This window comes from Amblyraja radiata, chromosome 1, assembly GCF_010909765.2.
Source record: "Amblyraja radiata isolate CabotCenter1 chromosome 1, sAmbRad1.1.pri, whole genome shotgun sequence".
Lineage (NCBI taxonomy): Eukaryota > Metazoa > Chordata > Chondrichthyes > Rajiformes > Rajidae > Amblyraja > Amblyraja radiata.
The window spans coordinates 188544832-188565287 of record NC_045956.1 but is presented as its reverse complement, the minus strand read 5'-3'; the positions used below and the strand labels follow the sequence as shown (position 1 = coordinate 188565287).

The following is a 20456-nucleotide window of genomic DNA, read 5'->3' as shown; positions in this document are numbered from 1 at the left end:
TTATTCTATGATTCTTATAATCCCAGACAAAACTTGTAACAATGGAATCGACTTTTTTGAAAAAAGTTTTTGGGATATATATCGGAATTAATTGAAGTAGGTACAGCAGTTGCGGTAAAAAAATCATTTTTATAGCATTAATTCTCCAAGCATAGAAATGGGGAGTGTTTTCCAGTATTGAATATTCTTATGTAGTTTATTCAGTAAGGGTGGGAAATTTAGTTTAAATAAAGAGGTATATGTCTTAGTTACATAGATTCCTAAGTATTTAAATTTATCTTTAACTATTTTAAAAGGGGATTGTTGTATTGTATGTAAATTGAATTTTGTTATTGGCATGATTTCGCTTTTATTCCAATTGATTCTATATCCCGAAAACTGACCAAATTGAGTTATTAGATTTAATAGGTTTGGAATACTAGTTTCTAATTTTGTAATATATATTAGTATATCATCTGCATATAAGGAGATTTTATTCCTTGTGTCTCTAGTATTGTATCCAAATATTCCTGGATGGTTTCTAACGCTTTCTGCTAGGGGTTCGATTGCAAGAGCAAATAATAGTGGGGATAGTGAGCATCCTTGTCTACAGCCTCTAGAGAGATTACATTTAGTTGATAACATTTTGTTTGTTAATATTCTAGCTGTTGGATTAGAATATAACAATTTAACCCATGTACAGTACTTCTCTCCTAGTTGAAATTTTTCCATCACCGAAAATAAATATGGCCATTCTACCTGGTCAAATGCTTTTTCAGCATCTAACGAGATCATTGCTAGCTCTGCGTTAGGGATTCTATTGGAGTATATAATATTAAATAATCTTCTCAGATTATAAAATGAATACCGTTTGGGGATAAACCCTGTTTGGTCGGGATGTATTAATTTGCTGATCACTAAGCTCAATCTATTAGATAGAATCTTAGTTAATATTTTCCGATCAGTATTTAAGACGGCTATAGCTCTTTATGAACCTGGGTCTTCAAGATCCTTGTCCGTTTTTGGTATAAGTATGATTGTAGATTCATTTAGAGTTTCTGGGAGTTTCTGTTGAGTATATGCGTATTTGTACATTGTCTGTAGGCGTGGGGAAAGCAAATCATAAAATTCCGAATTTAGACCATCGGGTCCTGCCGACTTTCCATTTTTTAAGGACTTTTTTGATTCTTCAATGTCTTTTATCGTAATTTCAGCCCCTAGCAATTCTCTCTCTTTCTGATCTAGACCTGCAAACTTACAATTCTGTAAAAATGTTTCCATTCCCGTTGATTGTTCTGTTATTTTAGATGAATACAATTTTTGGTAGTATTGTAGAAATCTATCATTAATATCTTTAGGCAGTGTTAATGTTTCTCCCTTATCTGTTCTAATTTTGTATATTGTTTTTTCCCCGTCCAATTTGCGAAGTTGACGCGCTAATAGTTTTTGTGGTTTGTCACCAAATTCAAAATGTAATTGTTTTGTATGTTGATAAAGTTTTATAACTTGGTCTGAATAAATCTTGTTTAATTTATATTACAATTATATTTCAATACTGCAATTTTATTGTGTTTTATCGTGGATGGTGCTGCTGCATTTTCTGTGTCTAATTGCTTTATTTCCATTTCCAGTTTCTGTTGTTTGGCCCTATTCTCTTTATTAAAAAATGATTGGGAAGAAATTAATGCTCCTCGTACAAATGCTTTAAATGTTTCCCAAAGAAGGGAGGCAGAGATTTCAGGGCTATCGTTAGCCTCAAAAAACATTTTAATCTGTTTTACTAGATATTCATTACATGACTTATCTTTTAAGATTTGGGGATTAAATCTCCATTGTGACTGTGTCTCTGCCATTCCGTTTACTTTGATCATAAATGTTAATGGGGCGTGGTCTGAGATTATAATGTTATGATATTGTGAGTTATAGGTAAATGGGATAAGTTTTGAATCTACTAAAAAATAGTCTATCCTTGAGTAAGTTTTATGTACTGGTGAGTAAAATGAATATTCTCGGCCCGATGGATTTTCAATTCTCCAAACGTCCTTAATATTAGTAGTATTAATGTATGAATTTAAAAATTCACTTGATCGAGATTTTAGTTTTCTTTGAGTTGATGATCTATCCAAACAAGCATCCAAAGTACAATTTAAATCTCCACCGATTATTACGTTTTGTTGTGTACCTTCCGGGATATTGTTAAGAATTCTCTTAAAAAAACAGAGGGCTATCAAAATTTGGTCCATACACATTGAGGAGTCACCTTCTTTAAGTATAACTCCCCTATTATTACAATATATCTGCCTTCAATGTCTTCTATCATTGATATATGTTTAAAGGGTATACCTTTACGAATTAATATTGCAACACCTCTTGATTTATGTGAGAATGAAGAGTGGTACGCTTTAGCAATCCATTTTGCTTTCAATCTGTGTTGTGCTTCCTTTTTAAGATGTGTCTCCTGGAGAAATATTATATCTGTTTTCAATGATTTTAAAAGAGCTAACACTTTGCCTCTCTTGATAGGTTCATTAATTCCCTTAACATTCCAACTACAGAATTTAATTCCCTCACCCCCAATTTTTATATTCATGACTTGCATCTTGTGATTAAGTGGTAGAGCAGATGATTCAGCACACTCAACCCTACCTTATACTTGAACTTCAGGTAGATGAATTTTAGGTCACGTCTGTTTTCCATCCGAACATATCTCCTTAAATAAAATATGCAATTCCATTCCAAATACAAAATATAATATGATATAAGATAAAAAAAGGTGATAGCAAATAGGGTTAGTAAAGTGTGGAAAGTAAAAAAGAAAAGCAACTACAACTACAATTAGTGCAGTTAGTGATAGCCACCCTAATGTGGCTAAGCATCTATGGACTTCCGTAGCTTTTGGTTTATAAAAATACTAGCTCCGTACTTTCCTTGAAAGGAAAGTTTCCAATTCGATGCATACAATTTGTGGGGGGGAAAGAAATATTGATTATATTCCATTAATGGTATAATTAGTAGTCTCAAATTGAAATGTTAGTTTTGTATAATATAAACATTTATCAAAGAATAATCAAAAACGAAAACATCAGAGAGAGAGCCATCAAACATTTCTCATTATAAAATACTTTACTTATATTTCATACTTTTAATTAATTCTTAAATAATCTAAATAATCTTATTATCATTAGTTAGTGTTAGTTAATATTCTTGATTATTAATAGTTGTTAGAGGTTAGTACTAGAATGTTAATATTATATATCCGTTGCAGGAAATATACCCAATTCTTATTGCGAATTTTAGGCAACTCTTAAATATAATAGTTTAAAGTTTAGAGTTCCATATCTTCTCTGCGAGATAGCAGTATCCGGGTAGGCGTTAAGAGTTGAATATTTTTCAATCTTCGATCTTGTCCTCGACGTTCTTGGCAAATTCAAATGCTTCCGTGTGCTTGATGAAGAAGTATTCCTTCTTCTCGTAACTGACTCTTAGAGTTGCGGGGTATAACAGTCCATATCTCAGATTCTTTATGTTCTTCAGTATTCTTCTTGTTTCTGTGAACAACGCTCTTTTCTTAGCAACTTCCACAGGGTAATCTCTGAATACGCTAATCTTGTCTCCTTCATATACAAGATTTCTGCTTTTGCCAATTTTCCTCATCATGTCATCCAATACATGGTCATATTGGACCTTTACGATCATTATTCTTGGTCGGTCACCCACCTTTGGGAGACGTCTCGGCACTCTGTGCGCTCGGGCAAGTAATGGCGCCTGGTCCAGGTTCAAAATTGTTTTCAGTACTTCTGCAACAAATTCACGGGGGTCACGAGTCCCCTCTCTGCCTTCCTGGATGCCCACGATTCTTAAGTTCTGACGCCTCTGTCGTCCCTCCAAGTCTGTACATTTTTCAGTTATTTGATGCAATAACTTTGATAGGCGTTGGTTCTCAGTGATGAGTTGTTTTGTAGTTGCGGTGCTTGTCTCAGCAAGTTCCTCAAGTTCTTTTACAATCTTGTAGTGTTGGTTTAATGTCAGGAGAATAGGTTCAAGTTTAGAATCAAATCTGGATTCCATCTTATTCAGTTTTTCATTTGCTTCTTCAACATTTTGAGTCATATTTCTTTCCATATCTAATTTCCAGTCTTCAAGGACTTCGTGTACAATCTCTGTAACATCTTCTTTAATTAGTTCTTTAATTTCTTTTTAAAAAGATGCCAGCTCCTCTTTAACCTCTTGAAAGTTCTGTCTAAGATTTTTAAGTTCCTCCTTAAGGAACGTTTTTAATTCTTCCATCTCAGTCTTTTTCTTCTTCTTTGAGATGTCTTCTCGGGATGCTGTTAAACCTGAGGCCGAGGCTTCAGTTGGGCCTACCTCTTTAGTCTTGCCGTTTTTTGCCTTGTGGGGGGGAGTATGTTGAGTCGACATACTGCCGGTGTCGCGCGCCTGATGACGTCACGGGCTTAGTGCAAAATAATCGGTCCCGTTTTCTGCAGGCAGGATCTGTCTTTTCCCCCCGTTTTTTCGTTTTTTTCACGGAGCTAGTTGGCGCGAGTCTCTCCTACTCCATAGCGCCACCGGAAGTCGGATCTGCAGCTTCTGATGTATAGTTCCTGCAGAGGGATGAGTGTAGTTCCCATAGTGCATTCGGTTGAGAGCACTACTCTCTACAGAGCTTTCTTGTGCTGGACAGAGCAATTCCCAAACCAAATTGTGATGTTGCTGGATAAGATGCTTTCCACAGCCGCTGAGTAGAAGCAATGAAGGATCCTCGGAGAAACTGAATTTCCTCAGCTGCCTAGGTGGTAAAGGCGCTACCTTGCCTTACTCACTAGTGCGGCAGCGTGTGATGTCCATGCCAGATCCTCTGTGATGTGGACTCCCAGGTACTTAAAGCAGCTCACCCTGTCCACAGTAGCCCCATTTATCTCCAGTGACGTATACGCCCTCGGATATTATGCCTTCCTAAAGTCCACGATCAGCTCTTTAGTTTTTTTGACATTCAAGAGGAGGCTGTTGTCCTGACACCAGAGTGCCAGATCAGCCACCTCTTCCCGGTAGGCCTTCTCATCGTTGTCTGAGATTAGGCCCACCACCACAGTGTCATCAGCAAACTTGATTATAGTATTGGAGCTGAACCTGGCCACACAGTCATGTGTGTACAGGGAGTACAATAGGGGGCTGAGGATGCAACCCTGGGGGTATCCTGAGTTCAGAGTGAGGGTCTTCGATGTATTTCCTCCCATCTTGACTACCTGGGGCCTGGCTGTGAGAAAGTCCAAGGCCCAGACAGACAGGGGAGTGTTAAGCCCCAATTTCAGCAGCTTCTCAGCAAGTCTGGTGGGGACTTGCGAGGGAGGAAGGCGCAGATGTGGTTCTTGACCAGCCTCTCAAAGCATTTCAAACAAGCTGGAGAGGCATTCTTTGGTACAGGTACAATGATGGATCTTTTGAAGCATGAACCGTGCAATCTCCACCACACCCTGCCCCCCATTGACCAATTGCGGAAGGAACCTAGACTGTGGTCCTCCACCACCCTGCCTTGGTGTTGGCTGCACCGAGCTTCAGTGCGTCCCTCAGCACATACCCCTGCAGTCTGCCTTTTTAAAAATTTCAAAATAGGCTTTATTCAGGTAATAAATATATACAATACATAAACTGGGCAAAAAAAATTCATCCGACATTTTCGGAGGCTGTACAAATTATTCAATACAGTCTACATACATTGCTTAAATTTCACAAATTTATCCCCCACCCTTGCCACTCATGTGGCCCCATGGCATGGGATCCCTTCCCTTCTCCTCCATATCATGCCCCCCATGTCCAGCAGCGGAAGGACCCAAGACTGTGGTCCTCCCCCACCGAGCCTTGGCGTTGGCAGCACCGAGCTTCAATGCGTCCCTCAGCACGTACTCCTGCAGTCTGCAGCGGGCCAGTCGGCAACATTCCCTGACGGACATCTCGCTCTGCTGGGTGGTGAACAACGCTTGGGCAGTCAAAAGGGCTTATTTCACCGTTGATGACTGTCAAGTCTTCTACTGTTTTTGCAGATTCCCCGCTTGAAAGGGATTTGATTTATCTACCCCGAAATGATGAACTGGATTCACTCAGACCAAACACTGCTTTTCCACCTTTTATTTTCTCCTTCTTTTATTTTGGCAGATTAGTCTTTAGCAGTTTTTTTTAGCAGTTTTAGTCTTTACCAGTTTTGGTCTTCATCAGTTTTGGTCTTTATCAGTTTTGGTCTTTATCAGTTTTGGTCTTTATCAGTTTTGGTCTTTATCAGCTGAAAACCCCTGTCATCTTGGTTAACAAACACCACCAATATCAACACGTTAGCCAGACAAGTTTCTCAGCTTTTAAAGGGTTAAACAGAGTCTCTGGGGCTGCAGTCTTCGACTCAGTCCATTTAGAGTTCAGTCCTTACCGGCTGCCAATCGGGTCTGTAGAAAATCAGTCCTGCTTGCCTTTTCTGGCTCTCGCGGCAGTCTTTTCGGACAGTCCTTTTGATTTACTGTTCAAGTTCTCTGCTCGCAAGTCTCTTGTCTCTTCTTCACTGGCTTCTGGTGCTGTGTGCCCTTTTGACCCCCAGGCAGAACTCGGCAGGCTGGGGATCCGCCCACTTTAATCACTGTCTCGTGATTTCAATTTAGCATTTCTCTGCACCTGTTCTTTCATTTCAGTTTGACTTGACACCTCCCACTCGATCTTCCAATGGAACCACTTGGGAGTTCGACGCTTTAAAGTCAAACTTTGAAGTCTAGGTTTGACCTTAGTCACCTGATGCATTTCTGTCTTGTTCTTCTACTGGAAGTAAGACAACCAGCCGCCTAACATCCCTGTGAACTATCGTGGCTTGGATCCTCTCCTTCCCCTGAGTGGAATGCCTTGCCCTTCCTTTCAAAGCTTTTGTCAGAGGAATGGAGTAGCTTGGAAAGATCCGTACGTTAACGTCTCTCACGATGCCTTTGCGGTCTGGATTGGAGCTGACGACTCTGCCCAGCTTGAATTGCCCCCTCAGTGCATTTTGATCACTTAACCAGACAATGTCTCCGGCAGTGACATTTCTCTGAGTGGTGTGCCACTTGCTCCTTATAAACAAGTTAGGACCAGCGAGTTGGCTCCAGCTCTTCCAAAACTTGTTCACCTCCGACTGCATTGCTCTAAGTCTTTTGTAGGGGTAGCTGGAAAAGTCAAAAGTCTTGATGTCTCCGCACTGAGATGCTCGGCCAAGCAGAAGAGTATTTGGTGTGATGTACTGAACGCAGTCTTCCCGGCTTTGTATCCTGGCGTCGATTGGACGTTCATTTGACAGGTTGGCTGCTATGTAAAGAGCTGTCTGAAAATCACTATAACTGAGTGACGATTCTTCTCCAAAATTTTGGAGCGCTCTCTTCACAACGCGCACAGCAGCTTCCGCAGCGCCATTTCTGTGTGGAGAATCAGCAGGATGGATTTTCCACATCCACTCTGTTCCATTTTTAGCTGCGTTCTCCTCCAAAGCTGCTCTGTCCAGGTTGTCCAAAAACCTATATAGTTCCTCTAAGACTGGTTTTGCGCCAATAAAATTAGTGCCTGGATCTGACCAGATCTTCTTGGGGTGCCCACGGATTGCTGTGAATCTTTGATAAGCCATCAGAAACCCTTCACTTGATAAGGTGTTGACTAACTCTGTGTGGATGGCTCTGCTGGCCATACAGCAGAAGACAACTCCCCAGACTTTGAGTTTTACCCTCTTCTTGACGTCATCGTGTACGTGGTAGGGTCCAAAGAGGTCTACTGTTGTAAACTCAAAAGGAGCAGCAGGTTCAGTTCTTTCAGGCGGCAGATCACTCATTACTTGTTGACATTTCTTTGCTTTTGCTTTCTTGCAGATTACTGGGGTTGTGACAGAGTGGGGGTTGTGACAGAGTGGGGGTTTGGAGCAATAAGGTGACTCACATACCACACTGGTCCCTTCCAGTTTGCAATCATGTCTTCGGACAATTTGATTGCAGCCTTTCGGTCCACCATGTCGTGCACCTGAGCTGTGTAGGCACTTTTCCATTCAGGTTCTCTGGATAGCTGCCTCTCCGTCCTGAGAAATGTGGCTTCTACTGTCCTTTTATTATTTGGTAGAGAAGCTGGGTCTTCCAACCAAGGATAGCTAGCATGCCAATGTGGGTCTTTACTGTGACGGTCTCCTGTTACGTAGGTGAGGCCTTCCCTTACCACTTCGAGCTCTCTCTCTTCAGCAAGAGTCATTTCTTTTCCGCCTGGCTGGCAGTTTCCACAGCGGCAACCCCCGCACTTTGGCTCGCATGCTGCTCCAATGTTATCCCACTTCCACCAATCCAAGAAGTCCCGATTGGCGGTTGATGTACGTGACTTCTGGACTTTGACGGCGACCTGTCCGTTTGGTGAAAGTTCCTCAGGGACTGGGGCAGTGAGCTCCTCATACTTTAAAGCAGCTGCTCTCATTGATCTTGCGAAGTGTGTTTTGGACATGTGGGCTGACATGGTAAGCTTCTCAAACAGCTCAGGATGACAACCTCCAACAGTCTTTCCCAGTGGTCCATCCCACAGAATGAGATCTCCAACAGTTCTAATCCTCTGAGGCGCTAGCTGACCTTCTCTATGGCTTATGAGCAAATGTATCTCTTTTGGTCTCACAAGTTCCTCAAGTGGGACGTCTGGAAAGAACTTTTGCAGCTGCTGTGGTGTCACATGTTTGTGAACATCTGCAATGCTGTCCAATCCATAACAAACTAACTGGTGCGACTTGAGTGTGCCCTTGGGAGTCTTCACTCGGATCTTTCGAAGGTAGCGCATCGTCTCTACGTGGACCTTCATCCCCCCAACTCCATGGACGATAAGCGTGATGTCTTCACTCCTAAGGTTCAGTCTACTCGCAGCCTTGTGAGTTATGTAGTTGGTATCTGAAGCCAAGTCAATTAATGTCCCAACCTTTTGTCCAGCATTTGCTATGACCTCCAAAAGCATCATAATCACTGGATGCTCTTGCAGTCCACCTTCCTTTAGGAGGCTTGGCTGATGCTTTGCAGTGTTGAAGGCTCTTGATGCAGTGTTCGAGAACACATCTCGGCATTGTTTTGCCAACTCTGGTGGAAGTTTGCTGAAAAACTCCTCTTGGTCCACTGTATATTTCTTCTTGCCCTTATCTTCCTCTGGACCAAATTTACTCCTTCTCTGATCCACACTGCTTTTCCTCATCTCATAATTGGGGCACAGATAAAAATGATGCTCAGGAGTCTGTTCATCCTTGCAGATTTGATTTTTACACAGATATGCAGGTTTGCAGTATGAACCATCATCATGAACTTCAAGACACGTTTTGCATGCTCCCAACTTCTTTACTGTAGCTCTTTTCTCTGTCAGCTTTAGCCCTCGAAACTGCTTGCAGAAGTACAGCTTCCTTTTATGCTTTACGTCCCCACAGACTACACAACTTGTGTGGTCATTTCCTGACTTGGTAGACTTGGTTCTGGCATGTCTTGGTTCAGTCCGAGTTTCCTTTCTACTCGGCTCCTCGTCCCTCAGTTGCTCGAGCTGTTCGTATATGCTCTCCTGCTCTTTGAGAAATGACAAGAGACTGTCAAACCGTTTCTCTGGTGCCACAGCATTCCTCTTGTCAGCTACATAAACCAGCCATTCCTTCTTAAGGGTTTCTGGAAGCTTGGTTTCAATTGATTTTGTCATCAGTGGATTTTTAATAGCGCCTGTGTCTCCGAGATCGCTCAAGTCATTAAGCGCCTTTTCCACAGCTTGAATTAATTCCACTATTTTACGTGGCTGATGTCCTCTGACAGGTGGGATTCTCTGAAGCTCCTCCACTATCTCAATAGCAATAGCTGTTTGATTTCCAAACCGGTTCTCTAGGACACGAAAGACATCATCTGCAGTGTTATAACTTGTGAGGCGGAGGTCTCTTGTAATTTTGTCCTCCAGACTGTCCAGCAATTGAACCTTCTTCACCTCATTTGATCCAGTGGGTTCACCTTGCTTTTGCAGTGCTTCCCAATCCTTCCTCCATCTATAAAAGTCACGCTTGTTTCCAGTAAACTTAGGAAGGGCCGTGGGTCTCAGTCTGATGGCTGGTGAAGGATAATTGAAAGCATTCGCCGCTTGTGCTAATCCTTCAGCGTCCTTCTTTATTCTTGCCTGTATGAAGTCAGCCTTCCTGGAAACCAGCTTGGGGACGAGAAGCTCGAGTGTTCTTAGGTGTTTCTGGAAGCTCTCTTGCTCATCCAGAGGGACCCAACGTTTCCACCGACTGTACGTCTCCTTTGCAGTCTGTACCAGTTTCTGCAGGTGGTTAAGCATGAATTCATATGCTTCTTGGTTGCTATTTGATGGTGCGGTGGCAGCAGCAAGTTCACATGCACCATCTGCTGTCTGTAATGAGGTGGATAACTCAACATTTCCAAAGTTTGCCCATAGAGTGTCCTGGATGAGCCCTTTGACCTCTTTTAGTTTCGACTCACACTCCTTTGCAGTCTTTGCCAGGTCGGCATTTTGCTGTTCAGTTAACACAGTTTCTTCATCTGCGTCCAGCTCCGCCTCCAGCTCTGCAATGAGTCCAGCCTCCACATCGTCATTGGCTTCCATGACTTTTTCGGCCTCCTGCATGAGTTTGTTGAAATTGTTCCTGAGCTCCTCTTCAGACATTTCTTCATGGTTTCTAATGATGCTGTTAACAAGACGAGAGAATGCCCGTTTTGCTGTTGTCCTCTTCAGCTTGAGCTGCTCAGCTGACTTTCCAGCAACTTCATCAGCCATGTTTTATCTTGACTTAACTGTCTCTTTTCCAGGTTTCCAGATCTCCTGGCCCCGCCTGCTTTTTCACTGGAAGTCTCCTGGTCACAGCGGTTTTTCACTGTCAAGTCTTCTACTGTTTTTGCAGATTGCCCGCTTGAAAGGGATTTGATTTATCTACCCCGAAATGATGAACTGGATTCACTCAGACCAAACACTTCTTTTCCACCTTTTATTTTCTCCTTCTTTTATTTTGGCAGATTAGTCTTTAGCAGTTTTTAGCAGTTTTAGTCTTTACCAGTTTTGGTCTTTATCAGTTTTGGTCTTTATCAGTTTTGGTCTTTATCAGTTTTGGTCTTTATCAGTTTTGGTCTTTATCAGCTGAAAACCCCTGTCATCTTGGTTAACAAACACCACCAATATCAACACGTTAGCCAGACAAGTTTCTCAGCTTTTAAAGGGTTAAACAGAGTCTCTGGGGCTGCAGTCTTCGACTCAGTCCATTTAGAGTTCAGTCCTTACCGGCTGCCAATCGGGTCTGTAGAAAATCAGTCCTGCTTGCCTTTTCTGGCTCTCGCGGCAGTCTTTTCGGACAGTCCTTTTGATTTACTGTTCAAGTTCTCTGCTCGCAAGTCTCTTGTCTCTTCTTCACTGGCTTCTGGTGCTGTGTGCCCTTTTGACCCCCAGGCAGAACTCGGCAGGCTGGGGATCCGCCCACTTTAATCACTGTCTCGTGATTTCAATTTAGCATTTCTCTGCACCTGTTCTTTCATTTCAGTTTTACTTGACAATGACCCTCCAGCAGCACTCGATGTCCGTCTCTGAATGTGTCCCTGGGAACAGTGCGTAAATCACAGAGTCCTCTGTGACGGAGCTGTTCAGGATAAAGCGTTCCAGGGACCCTTGCATACTTCTCCAGACTCTTTTTGCAAATCCACACTCTGCAAAGAGGTGGGCAACCGTCTCCTCTCCATAGCAGCCGTCCCGGGGGCAGCGTGCACTGGTAGTGATGTTCCGACGGTGGAGGAAGGATCTGACTGGGAGGGCTCCCCTCACCGCCAGCCAAGCCAGGTCTTGGTGCTTGTTGGTGAGTTCTGGCGATGGGCAGTCTGCTCTGGGAACAACGTCACCGGATCCATCGAGTCCTTTCCCAGGGTGAGGGCGACGTTGGGCACGCTTTTACCCCCTTTGTCTGCTGACTTGTACATTGTGGCCCGTCGCACCCGGTCTATCCTCGACCCCCAGATGAACTGGAAGACGGCCCGGGTGATCCCTGTGGTGTAGGAGGGAGGGACAGGCCACACTTGCGCCAAGTACAGCAGCCCCGAGAGCACCACACACCTGATGACCAAATTTTTCCAGTTATGGAGAGGGAGCGTTGCCTCCACAGCTCCAGCTTCTTCCCCACCTTGGCTATCCGCTCCAGCCAATTCTTGTTACACACCTCAGCCCCCCCGAACCAGATCCCCAGCACCTTCAAGATGTCAGGCTTGATGGTGAAGGGGACGGAAGATAGGTCGGGCCAGTTGCCAAAGAGCATGGCCTCGCTCTTCCTGCGGTTCACCCTGGATCAAAATGGTCGCAGATGCTGATCAATCTGCGGACCAACCCTGGATCTGAGCAGAAGACGGCGACATCGTCCATGTACAGGGAGGTTTTGACTTGAATGCCCCCACTGCCAGGCAATGTCACTACTCTTATGCTCGCATCCTTCCTGATGGACTCGGCAAAAGGTTCAATACAGCAGACAAACAAGACAGGAGAGAGAGGGCAACCCTGCCTGACTCCAGACCTTACAGGGAAACCGTCGGTGATTCCCACCCATTGATTTGGACTGCACTACGGATATTCGTGTAGAGCAGTTTGATCCAATTTCGGATTCCCTCCCCAAAACACATTTTGGAGAGCATGTCCCTCATGTACGTGTATGATATCCTGTCGAAGGCCTTCTCCTGGTCCAAGCTAACTAGGCTGGCATCCACCCATCTGTCCTGCATGTAGGCGATGGTATCTCTCAGCAGCGCTAGGCTGTCTGAGATTTTCCTGCCAGGTACAGCACAGGGTGGATCACCTGTCCCAGAGCAGACTTGACCCGGTTGGACAGGATCTTGTAATGTACATTCAACACTGTTATGGTTCTCCAATTCTTTATATCCTTCATCTCCCCCTTCTGCTTGTAGATTAGTGTGATGCTGCCCTTCCTCATGGAGTCTGACATGCTGCCGGCTAGAAGCATGTCGTTGTACACTTCCAGCAGGTCCGGGCCCACCCAGTCCCACAGAGCCGAATACAACTCGGCCGGTAAGCCATCGCTTCCGGGAGTTTTACTCGAGTCAAAGGAGCGGATGGAGCCATTCAGCTCCTCTAGGGTCAGTGGTTGGTCCAGACTCTCCTGCTTGCTGTCCTCCAAGACCTCCGTGATAGAGGACAGGAAGTTCTGGGAGGCGGTGCTGTCTGTGGCCTTTCTGTCATACAATTCCGTGTAAAAGGATTTGCAGATCCTCAGCATGTCTGTCTGCGAGGATGCTACCGAGCCGTCCTCCTCCCTAAGGCTGTAGATTCAGAGGTAAAGAGCCGAACGTGCCGGTCCTTCACCTCTCTAAGTTCCTCCCTTACATCCACCTCCCTCGACTTGTCCTAGGAGAACCTTTTTTTTTTTTTTTCCTTTTCTTAAATTTAATGAGATCTGTGTGTGAACATTTAAGCTTTCACAGCGTATTTGCGCATGGGGTACAGACGCTCTTTCCTCTGCAGTTTCGTCGTCTTCAAACTCTCCTCGTTCTTGTTTAGTCGCTGGCGCATGGCTCGGGTCTTCTTGGTCTGCAGGTCCAACGGCTTGTACTTCTTGCCTTTGTAGAATTTTCTCAAGTTCTCCTTCTGTGTCTGATTAATGACGGTAAGGACTCTGGCAATGGACTTGCGCACGACACGAATCTTGGAAAGCTTTGACGCAGCTCCTCCTGTTACCTTGGCAACACGGAGCTGGTACAGTTCCACTTTGAGATCATCCAGCTGCTTGAGGAGCTCCTCCTTCTTTTTGCCTCGCAGATCTCGTGCCTTGATCTTTGCCATGGTCCTGGGCCGAGCGGCAGAACAGGTCTCGTGAGAAGGGAACCCCCTTGCTGAGGTCATTTACACTAATCCTCAGGGTATTGCGGATACCCTGTACTCCCCCTCCAATTGCAGCTGCCATTGCTATGATTCTACACCGCAATCTGAGCTCTTGTCCTTAATCGACCGCCAGGACTGTTCTAACAAGAACAGATAGCCCCTTTCACTGTTCTAATAAGAGCAGATGTTCTCTTTTACCCCTGACGCTCGTCCTGATAAGAACAGATACTACACTTGATCTTAGCCAAAAGGCCGAGAAGCTTTACCTTCACTTGCCGCTTGCTCGTCCAAATCCCATGCAGGTCCTTCACGTCCACCCAGCTCTCTGTTCCTTCGATGTAGCGAGCAAGGAAGGTGAGGACATCCACTACGGGCACATGTGGGATGAACATGTGCACCGTGATCATCCTTTCCTTCTGGTTGGGGAGGGTGAAGAGCGGCTGCACTTTCAGCAACGACAGCGGAGCTTCATTCCCGTTCTCTCGGAAGTCTTCCATCAACGTTTGCCATCCCGTCGGATACTTGAAGGTGATATCAAATTGGTTACAGCCACACGACAACCAAAATTCATTTTGTGAACACAAACTTTTTAAAAAGGCGAGGCAAACAATTGGGCAACAGCCATCCAACAACCAATATTCATTTTGTGAACACAAACTTTTTTAAAAGGCGAGGCAAGCAATTGGGCAGCAGCCACCCAACAACCAACATTCATTTTGTGAACAAAAATCTTTTTAAAAGGCAAGGCAAACAATTGGGCAGCAGCCACGCGACAACCAAAATTCATTTTGTGAACACAAACTTGTTAAAAAGGCGAGGCAAACAATTGCCAACTGTTGCAACGATTTTAAAAGCCAAGGCGAGGCAAACAATTGGGCTGCAGCCACCTGACAATCAAAATTCATTTTGTGAACACAAACTTGTTAAAAAGGCGAGGCAATCCCCCCCCACAAATTGTATGCATCGAATTGGAAACTTTCCTTTCAAGGAAAGTATGGAGCTAGTATTTTTATAAACCAAAAGCTACGGAAGTCCATAGATGCTTAGCCACATTAGGGTGGCTATCACTAACTGCATTAATTGTAGTTGTAGTTGCTTTTCTTTCTTACTTTCTACACTTTACTAACCCTATTTGCTATCACCTTTTTTATCTTATATCATATTATATTTTGTATTTGGAATGGAATTGCATATTTTATTTAAGGAGATATGTTCGGATGGAAAACAGACGTGACCTAAAATTCATCTACCTGATGTTCAAGTATAAGGTAGGGTTGAGTGTGCTGAATCATCTGCTCTACCACTTAATCACAAGATGCAAGACATGAATATAAAAATTGGGGGTGAGGGAATTAAATTCTGTAGTTGGAATGTTAAGGGAATTAATGAACCTATCAAGAGAGGCAAAGTGTTAGCTCATTTAAAATCATTGAAAACAGATATAATATTTCTCCAGGAGACACATCTTATAAAGGAAGCACAACACAGATTGAAAGCAAAATGGATTGCTAAAGCGTACCACTCTTCATTCTCACATAAATCTAGAGGTGTTGCAATATTAATTCGTAAAGGTATACCCTTTAAACATATATCAACGATAGAAGACATTGAAGGCAGATATATTGTAATAATAGGGGAGTTATACTTAAAAAAAGGTGACTCTCCTCAATGTGTATGGACCAAATTTTGATAGCCCTCTGTTTTTTAAGAGAATTCTTAACAATATCCCGGAAGGTACACAACAAAACTTAATAATCGGTGGAGATTTAAATTGCACTTTGGATGCTTGTTTGGATAGATCATCAACTCAAAGAAAACTAAAATCTCGATCAAGTGAATTTTTAAATTCATACATTAATACTACTAATATTAAGGACGTTTGGAGAATTGAAAATCCATCGGGCCGAGAATACTCATTTTACTCACCAGTACATAAAACTTACTCAAGGATAGACTATTTTTTAGTAGATTCAAAACTTATCCCATTTACCTATAACTCACAATATCATAACATCATTATCTCAGACCACGCACCATTAACATTTATGATCAAGGTAAATGGAATGGCAGAGACACAGTCACAATGGAGATTCAATCCCCAAATCTTAAAAGATAAGTCATGTAATGAATACCTAGTAAAACAGATTCAAATGTTTTTTGAGGCTAACGATAGCCCTGAAATCTCTGCTTCCCTTCTTTGGGAAACATTTAAAGCATTTGTACGAGGAGCATTAATTTCTTCCCAATCATTTTTTAATAAAGAGAATAGGGCCAAACAACAGAAACTGGAAATGGAAATAAAGCAATTAGACACAGAAAATGCAGCAGCACCATCCACGATAAAACACAATAAAATTGCAGTATTGAAATATAAATTAAACAAGATTTATTCAGACCAAGTTATAAAACTTTATCAACATACAAAACAATTACATTTTGAATTTGGTGACAAACCACAAAAACTATTAGCGCGTTAACTTCGCAAATTAGATGGGGAAAAAACAATACACAAAATTAGAACAGACAAGGGAGAAACATTAACACTGCCTAAAGATATTAATGATAGATTTCTACAATACTACCAAAAATTGTATTCATCTAAAATAACAGAACAATCAACGGGAATGGAAACATTTTTACAGAATTGTAAGTTTGCGGGTCTAGATCAGAAAGAGAGAGAATTGCTAGGGGCTGAAATTATGATAAGACATTGAAGAATCAATAAAATCCTTAAAAAACGGAAAGTCTGGAGGACCCGATGGTCTAAATTCTGAATTTTATAAAAACATTTATGATTTGCTTTCCCCACGCCTACAGACAATGTACAAATACGCTATACTCAACAGAAACTCCCAGAAACTCTAAATGAATCTACAATCATACTTATACCAAAAACGGACAAGGATCTTGAAGACCCAGGTTCATACAGAGCTATAGCCCTCTTAAATACTGATCAGAAAATATTAACTAAAATTCTATCTAATAGATTGAGCTTAGTGATCAGCAAATTAATACATCCCGACCAAACAGGGTTTATCCCCAAACGGTATTCATTTTATAATCTGAGAAGATTATTTAATATTATATACTCCAATAGAATCCCTAACACAGAGCTAGCAATTATCTCGTTAGATGCTGAAAAGGCATTTGACCAGGTAGAATGGCCATATTTATTTTCAGTGGTGGAAAATTTTCAACTAGGAGAGAAGTACTGTACATGGGTTAAATTGTTATATTCTAATCCAACAGCAAGAATATTAACAAACAAAATGTTATCAACTAAATGTAATCTCTCTAGAGGCTGTAGACAAGGATGCTCACTATCCCCACTATTATTTGCTCTTGCAATCGAACCCCTAGCAGAAAGCGTTAGAAACCATCCAGGAATATTTGGATACAATACTAGAGACACAAGGAATAAAATCTCCTTATATGCAGATGATGTACTAATATATATTACAAAATTAGAAACTAGTATTCCAAACCTATTAAATCTAATAACTCAATTTGGTCAGTTTTCGGGATATAGAATTAATTGGAATAAAAGCGAAATCATGCCAATAACAAAATTCAATTTACATACAATACAACAATCCCCTTTTAAAATAGTTAAAGATAAATTTAAATACTTAGGAATCTATGTAACTAAGACATATACCTCTTTATTTAAACTAAATTTCCCACCCTTACTGAATAAACTACATAAGAATATTCAATACTGGAAAACACTCCCCATTTCTATGCTTGGGAGAATTAATGCTATAAAAATGATTTTTTTACCGCAACTGTTGTACCTACTTCAATTAATTCCGATATATATCCCAAAAACTTTTTTCAAAAAAGTCGATTCCATTGTTACAAGTTTTGTCTGGGATTATAAGAATCATAGAATAAGTAAAAAACATTTATGTAAATCAAAGATAAATGGAGGTTTGGCTTTGCCAAATTTCTTATTTTATTTTTGGACAGTCCATATTAAAAACATGAATTTCTGGCTGGAAGAAATGGATCAACAACCAGATTGGCTAATGATGGAAAAGGAAGACTGTCTACCTTTTGAAATTGGACCGATCATATTTGCCCCCACAAAACTGCACAAAAAAACCTATAAAGAAAACCCCATAATACATAGTGGAATACGAATTTGGAAACAAATAAAAAAAGATTTAAAATTGAATAATATACCACTCTGTCTTCCCATTGTAAATAATCCTTTATTCAAATCATCCTTTATGGACAAAGGTTTCACACAATGGAAAAATTATGGAATCAAAAATATAGGACATCTTTATGGGAAAGGTACTTTTCTTTCATTTCAAGAGTTACAACAGAATTATGGACTGCACTCAAATAATTTCTTCAGATATCTACAAATTAGAGATGATGTTAAATCTAATACACAAGTTTACAGGAATAGAGAATCAGAAATTCTTGATGAATGTCTGAACAAGCATCCTAATACTGAAAAACTAATAGCTTATATTTATAACACCCTACTAAACAACGAGGTACCACCGACCGAACCATATAGATACAAATGGGAAAATGAAATAGGTCACCCTACCACGAAAGATATGTGGGACGAAAGTTTACAACAAATACATCAATGTTCATTAAATGCCAGACATACTTTAATACAATTCAAGGTCTTACATAGACTACACTACTCTAAAATAAAACTAAATAGAATCTTCCCACAAATCTCTCCTATTTGTGATAAATGTCTACATCTAGAGGCTAATTTAACACATACGTTTGCAAACTGTATAAAACTTAAACATTTCTGGACTGATATTTTTGAAATAACTTCAGAAGTTATTAATACAAAACTGGACCCAGACACAAAATTAATAATACTTGCAATATCAGAACAAAGCTTAACACTCACAACAAACCAAAGAAATTTCCTCAACTACAGTATAATAACCGGGAAAAAATTAATATAAACATTTTGGAAAGGCCCTACAACCCCCACAATTAAAATGTGGATTACGGAAATGTCGGAGACCCTATACTTAGAAAGAATTAGACTTGTCTTAGTGGACAAACAAGATCTTTTCCATAAAATTTGGGCTCCATTCATTAACTATCTGAAGGGATAGATTGGCACAGCACGAGGACCCAACTGAAACTTGAACTCAGGAACAGATGAAAAGCTATACTTTATAACCTACGAACCTATCTCCATTGACGTATTACAGGTAACCCATTCCACCTCCCTTGTTTTTCTGTTGTGTTTTTTTTTTCTTTCTTTTTTCTTTGTAACTTTCTACCCTCTCTTTTTCCTTCTTTCTATAAAAAATAAAAACACTAGAAGCAGAAGTAATTGATAATGGAAAATTTTAATAATGTATGACTGATGTATATGAAAAGTTTTTTTACTATAATATGTAACTACATTTTATAATATGTCTACTTCTAATAAATAAATAAATAAATAAATAAAAGGCGAGGCAAACAATTGGGCGGTAGCCACCTTACAGCCGCATCGAGGGGACTCACCGTGGAGTAGACATGCGTTCAGTGTTATTTGCCGCTCAGAGAGCCGTGACCCTCTCGCTTCCTGGGTCTGGCAGAGACTGAGTGAGGGATTGCACTTCCGGGTTTTATGGTCCCTCCCCCCTGCCGCCAGCGGGGGCAGCAGAGAGAATGGGAACATTAATATCTCTCTGATTTTTCATCGATTAGAAAAATCCTCCGGTCCCGGAAGGCGGAGGGTGGCTCTGAGCGAGGTGGCCAAAAATGACGGCCGTAGGTGGTGGCGTTTTCTCGGAATCGCAGCACAGTGGGCCAAAAGCGGTCAAGATCAGACTTTTAGTAATATAGATATCTACGGGGTTATAATATATAAATATAGGCAAATATATTTGCCTTTATGGCTTATGTACATCATGAGAACGGCTCATGTACATCATGAGTTGCTTTAAATCAAAGTTGCTTCTGATCCATGAGGATCTTTGAAATCTATTATCTCTATCTTGCCACTCACACACAGAAGCACACACACACACCGTTCCCCCACAACACTGATTAAACCAAAGATCATAGAATACATATGGTCCAGAGACCTTTCATTGCGCATTGTCGCTCATTTTATAAGCAGTTTTCCTTTTTTTTTTTAAAGCACCTTATTTATTATAAACAAAGATCATAATGGTCTAAGATAGACCAAGATAAATTCCTGCAAAATCCAATGGACTGACGTGGATTAAATTGCGAGAGGCATGACCAAAGATCTTAGAGCAGAGCAAGATGGGTTACTCTCGCGCAAATGTGTAGTATGCTTATGGGCAGATTCATGGGTGATTATAGGACCCATTTTAGCGACCAGTCCCCGCCATCTTGTTCCGCCATCTTGCTTCCGGCCAAAGATCGGATCTTTGTTTCCGCAGCGGGGAGAGGGAGTGTGGGGCCCGGGGCAGCGGGGAGAGGGAGTGCGCGGCCCGGGGCAGCGGGGAGAGGGAGTGAGCGGCGCGGGGAGAGGGAGTGAGCGGCCCGGGGCAGCGGGGAGAAGTGAGTGCGCGGCCCGGGGCAGCAGGGAGAGGGGGTGCGCAGCCCGGGGAGAGGGAGTGTGCGACCCGGGGAGAGGGAGTGCACGGACCGGGGCAGCAGGGAGAGGG

General features: G+C 41.9%; 1 protein-coding gene and 1 pseudogene across 1 annotated transcript; both read right to left on the bottom strand.

The window, feature by feature from the left end:
• Positions 1-13389: 13389 nt before the first annotated feature.
• LOC116982734 (60S ribosomal protein L35-like) lies at positions 13390-13825 on the bottom strand. Its single transcript, XM_033036145.1, has one exon. It carries the CDS (start codon positions 13795-13797, stop codon positions 13426-13428), a length of 372 nt encoding a protein of 123 aa, XP_032892036.1. The 5' UTR covers positions 13798-13825; the 3' UTR covers positions 13390-13425.
• A 159-nt stretch (positions 13826-13984) lies between these two features.
• LOC116983381 lies at positions 13985-14100 on the bottom strand (annotated as a pseudogene).
• Positions 14101-20456: the final 6356 nt, after the last annotated feature.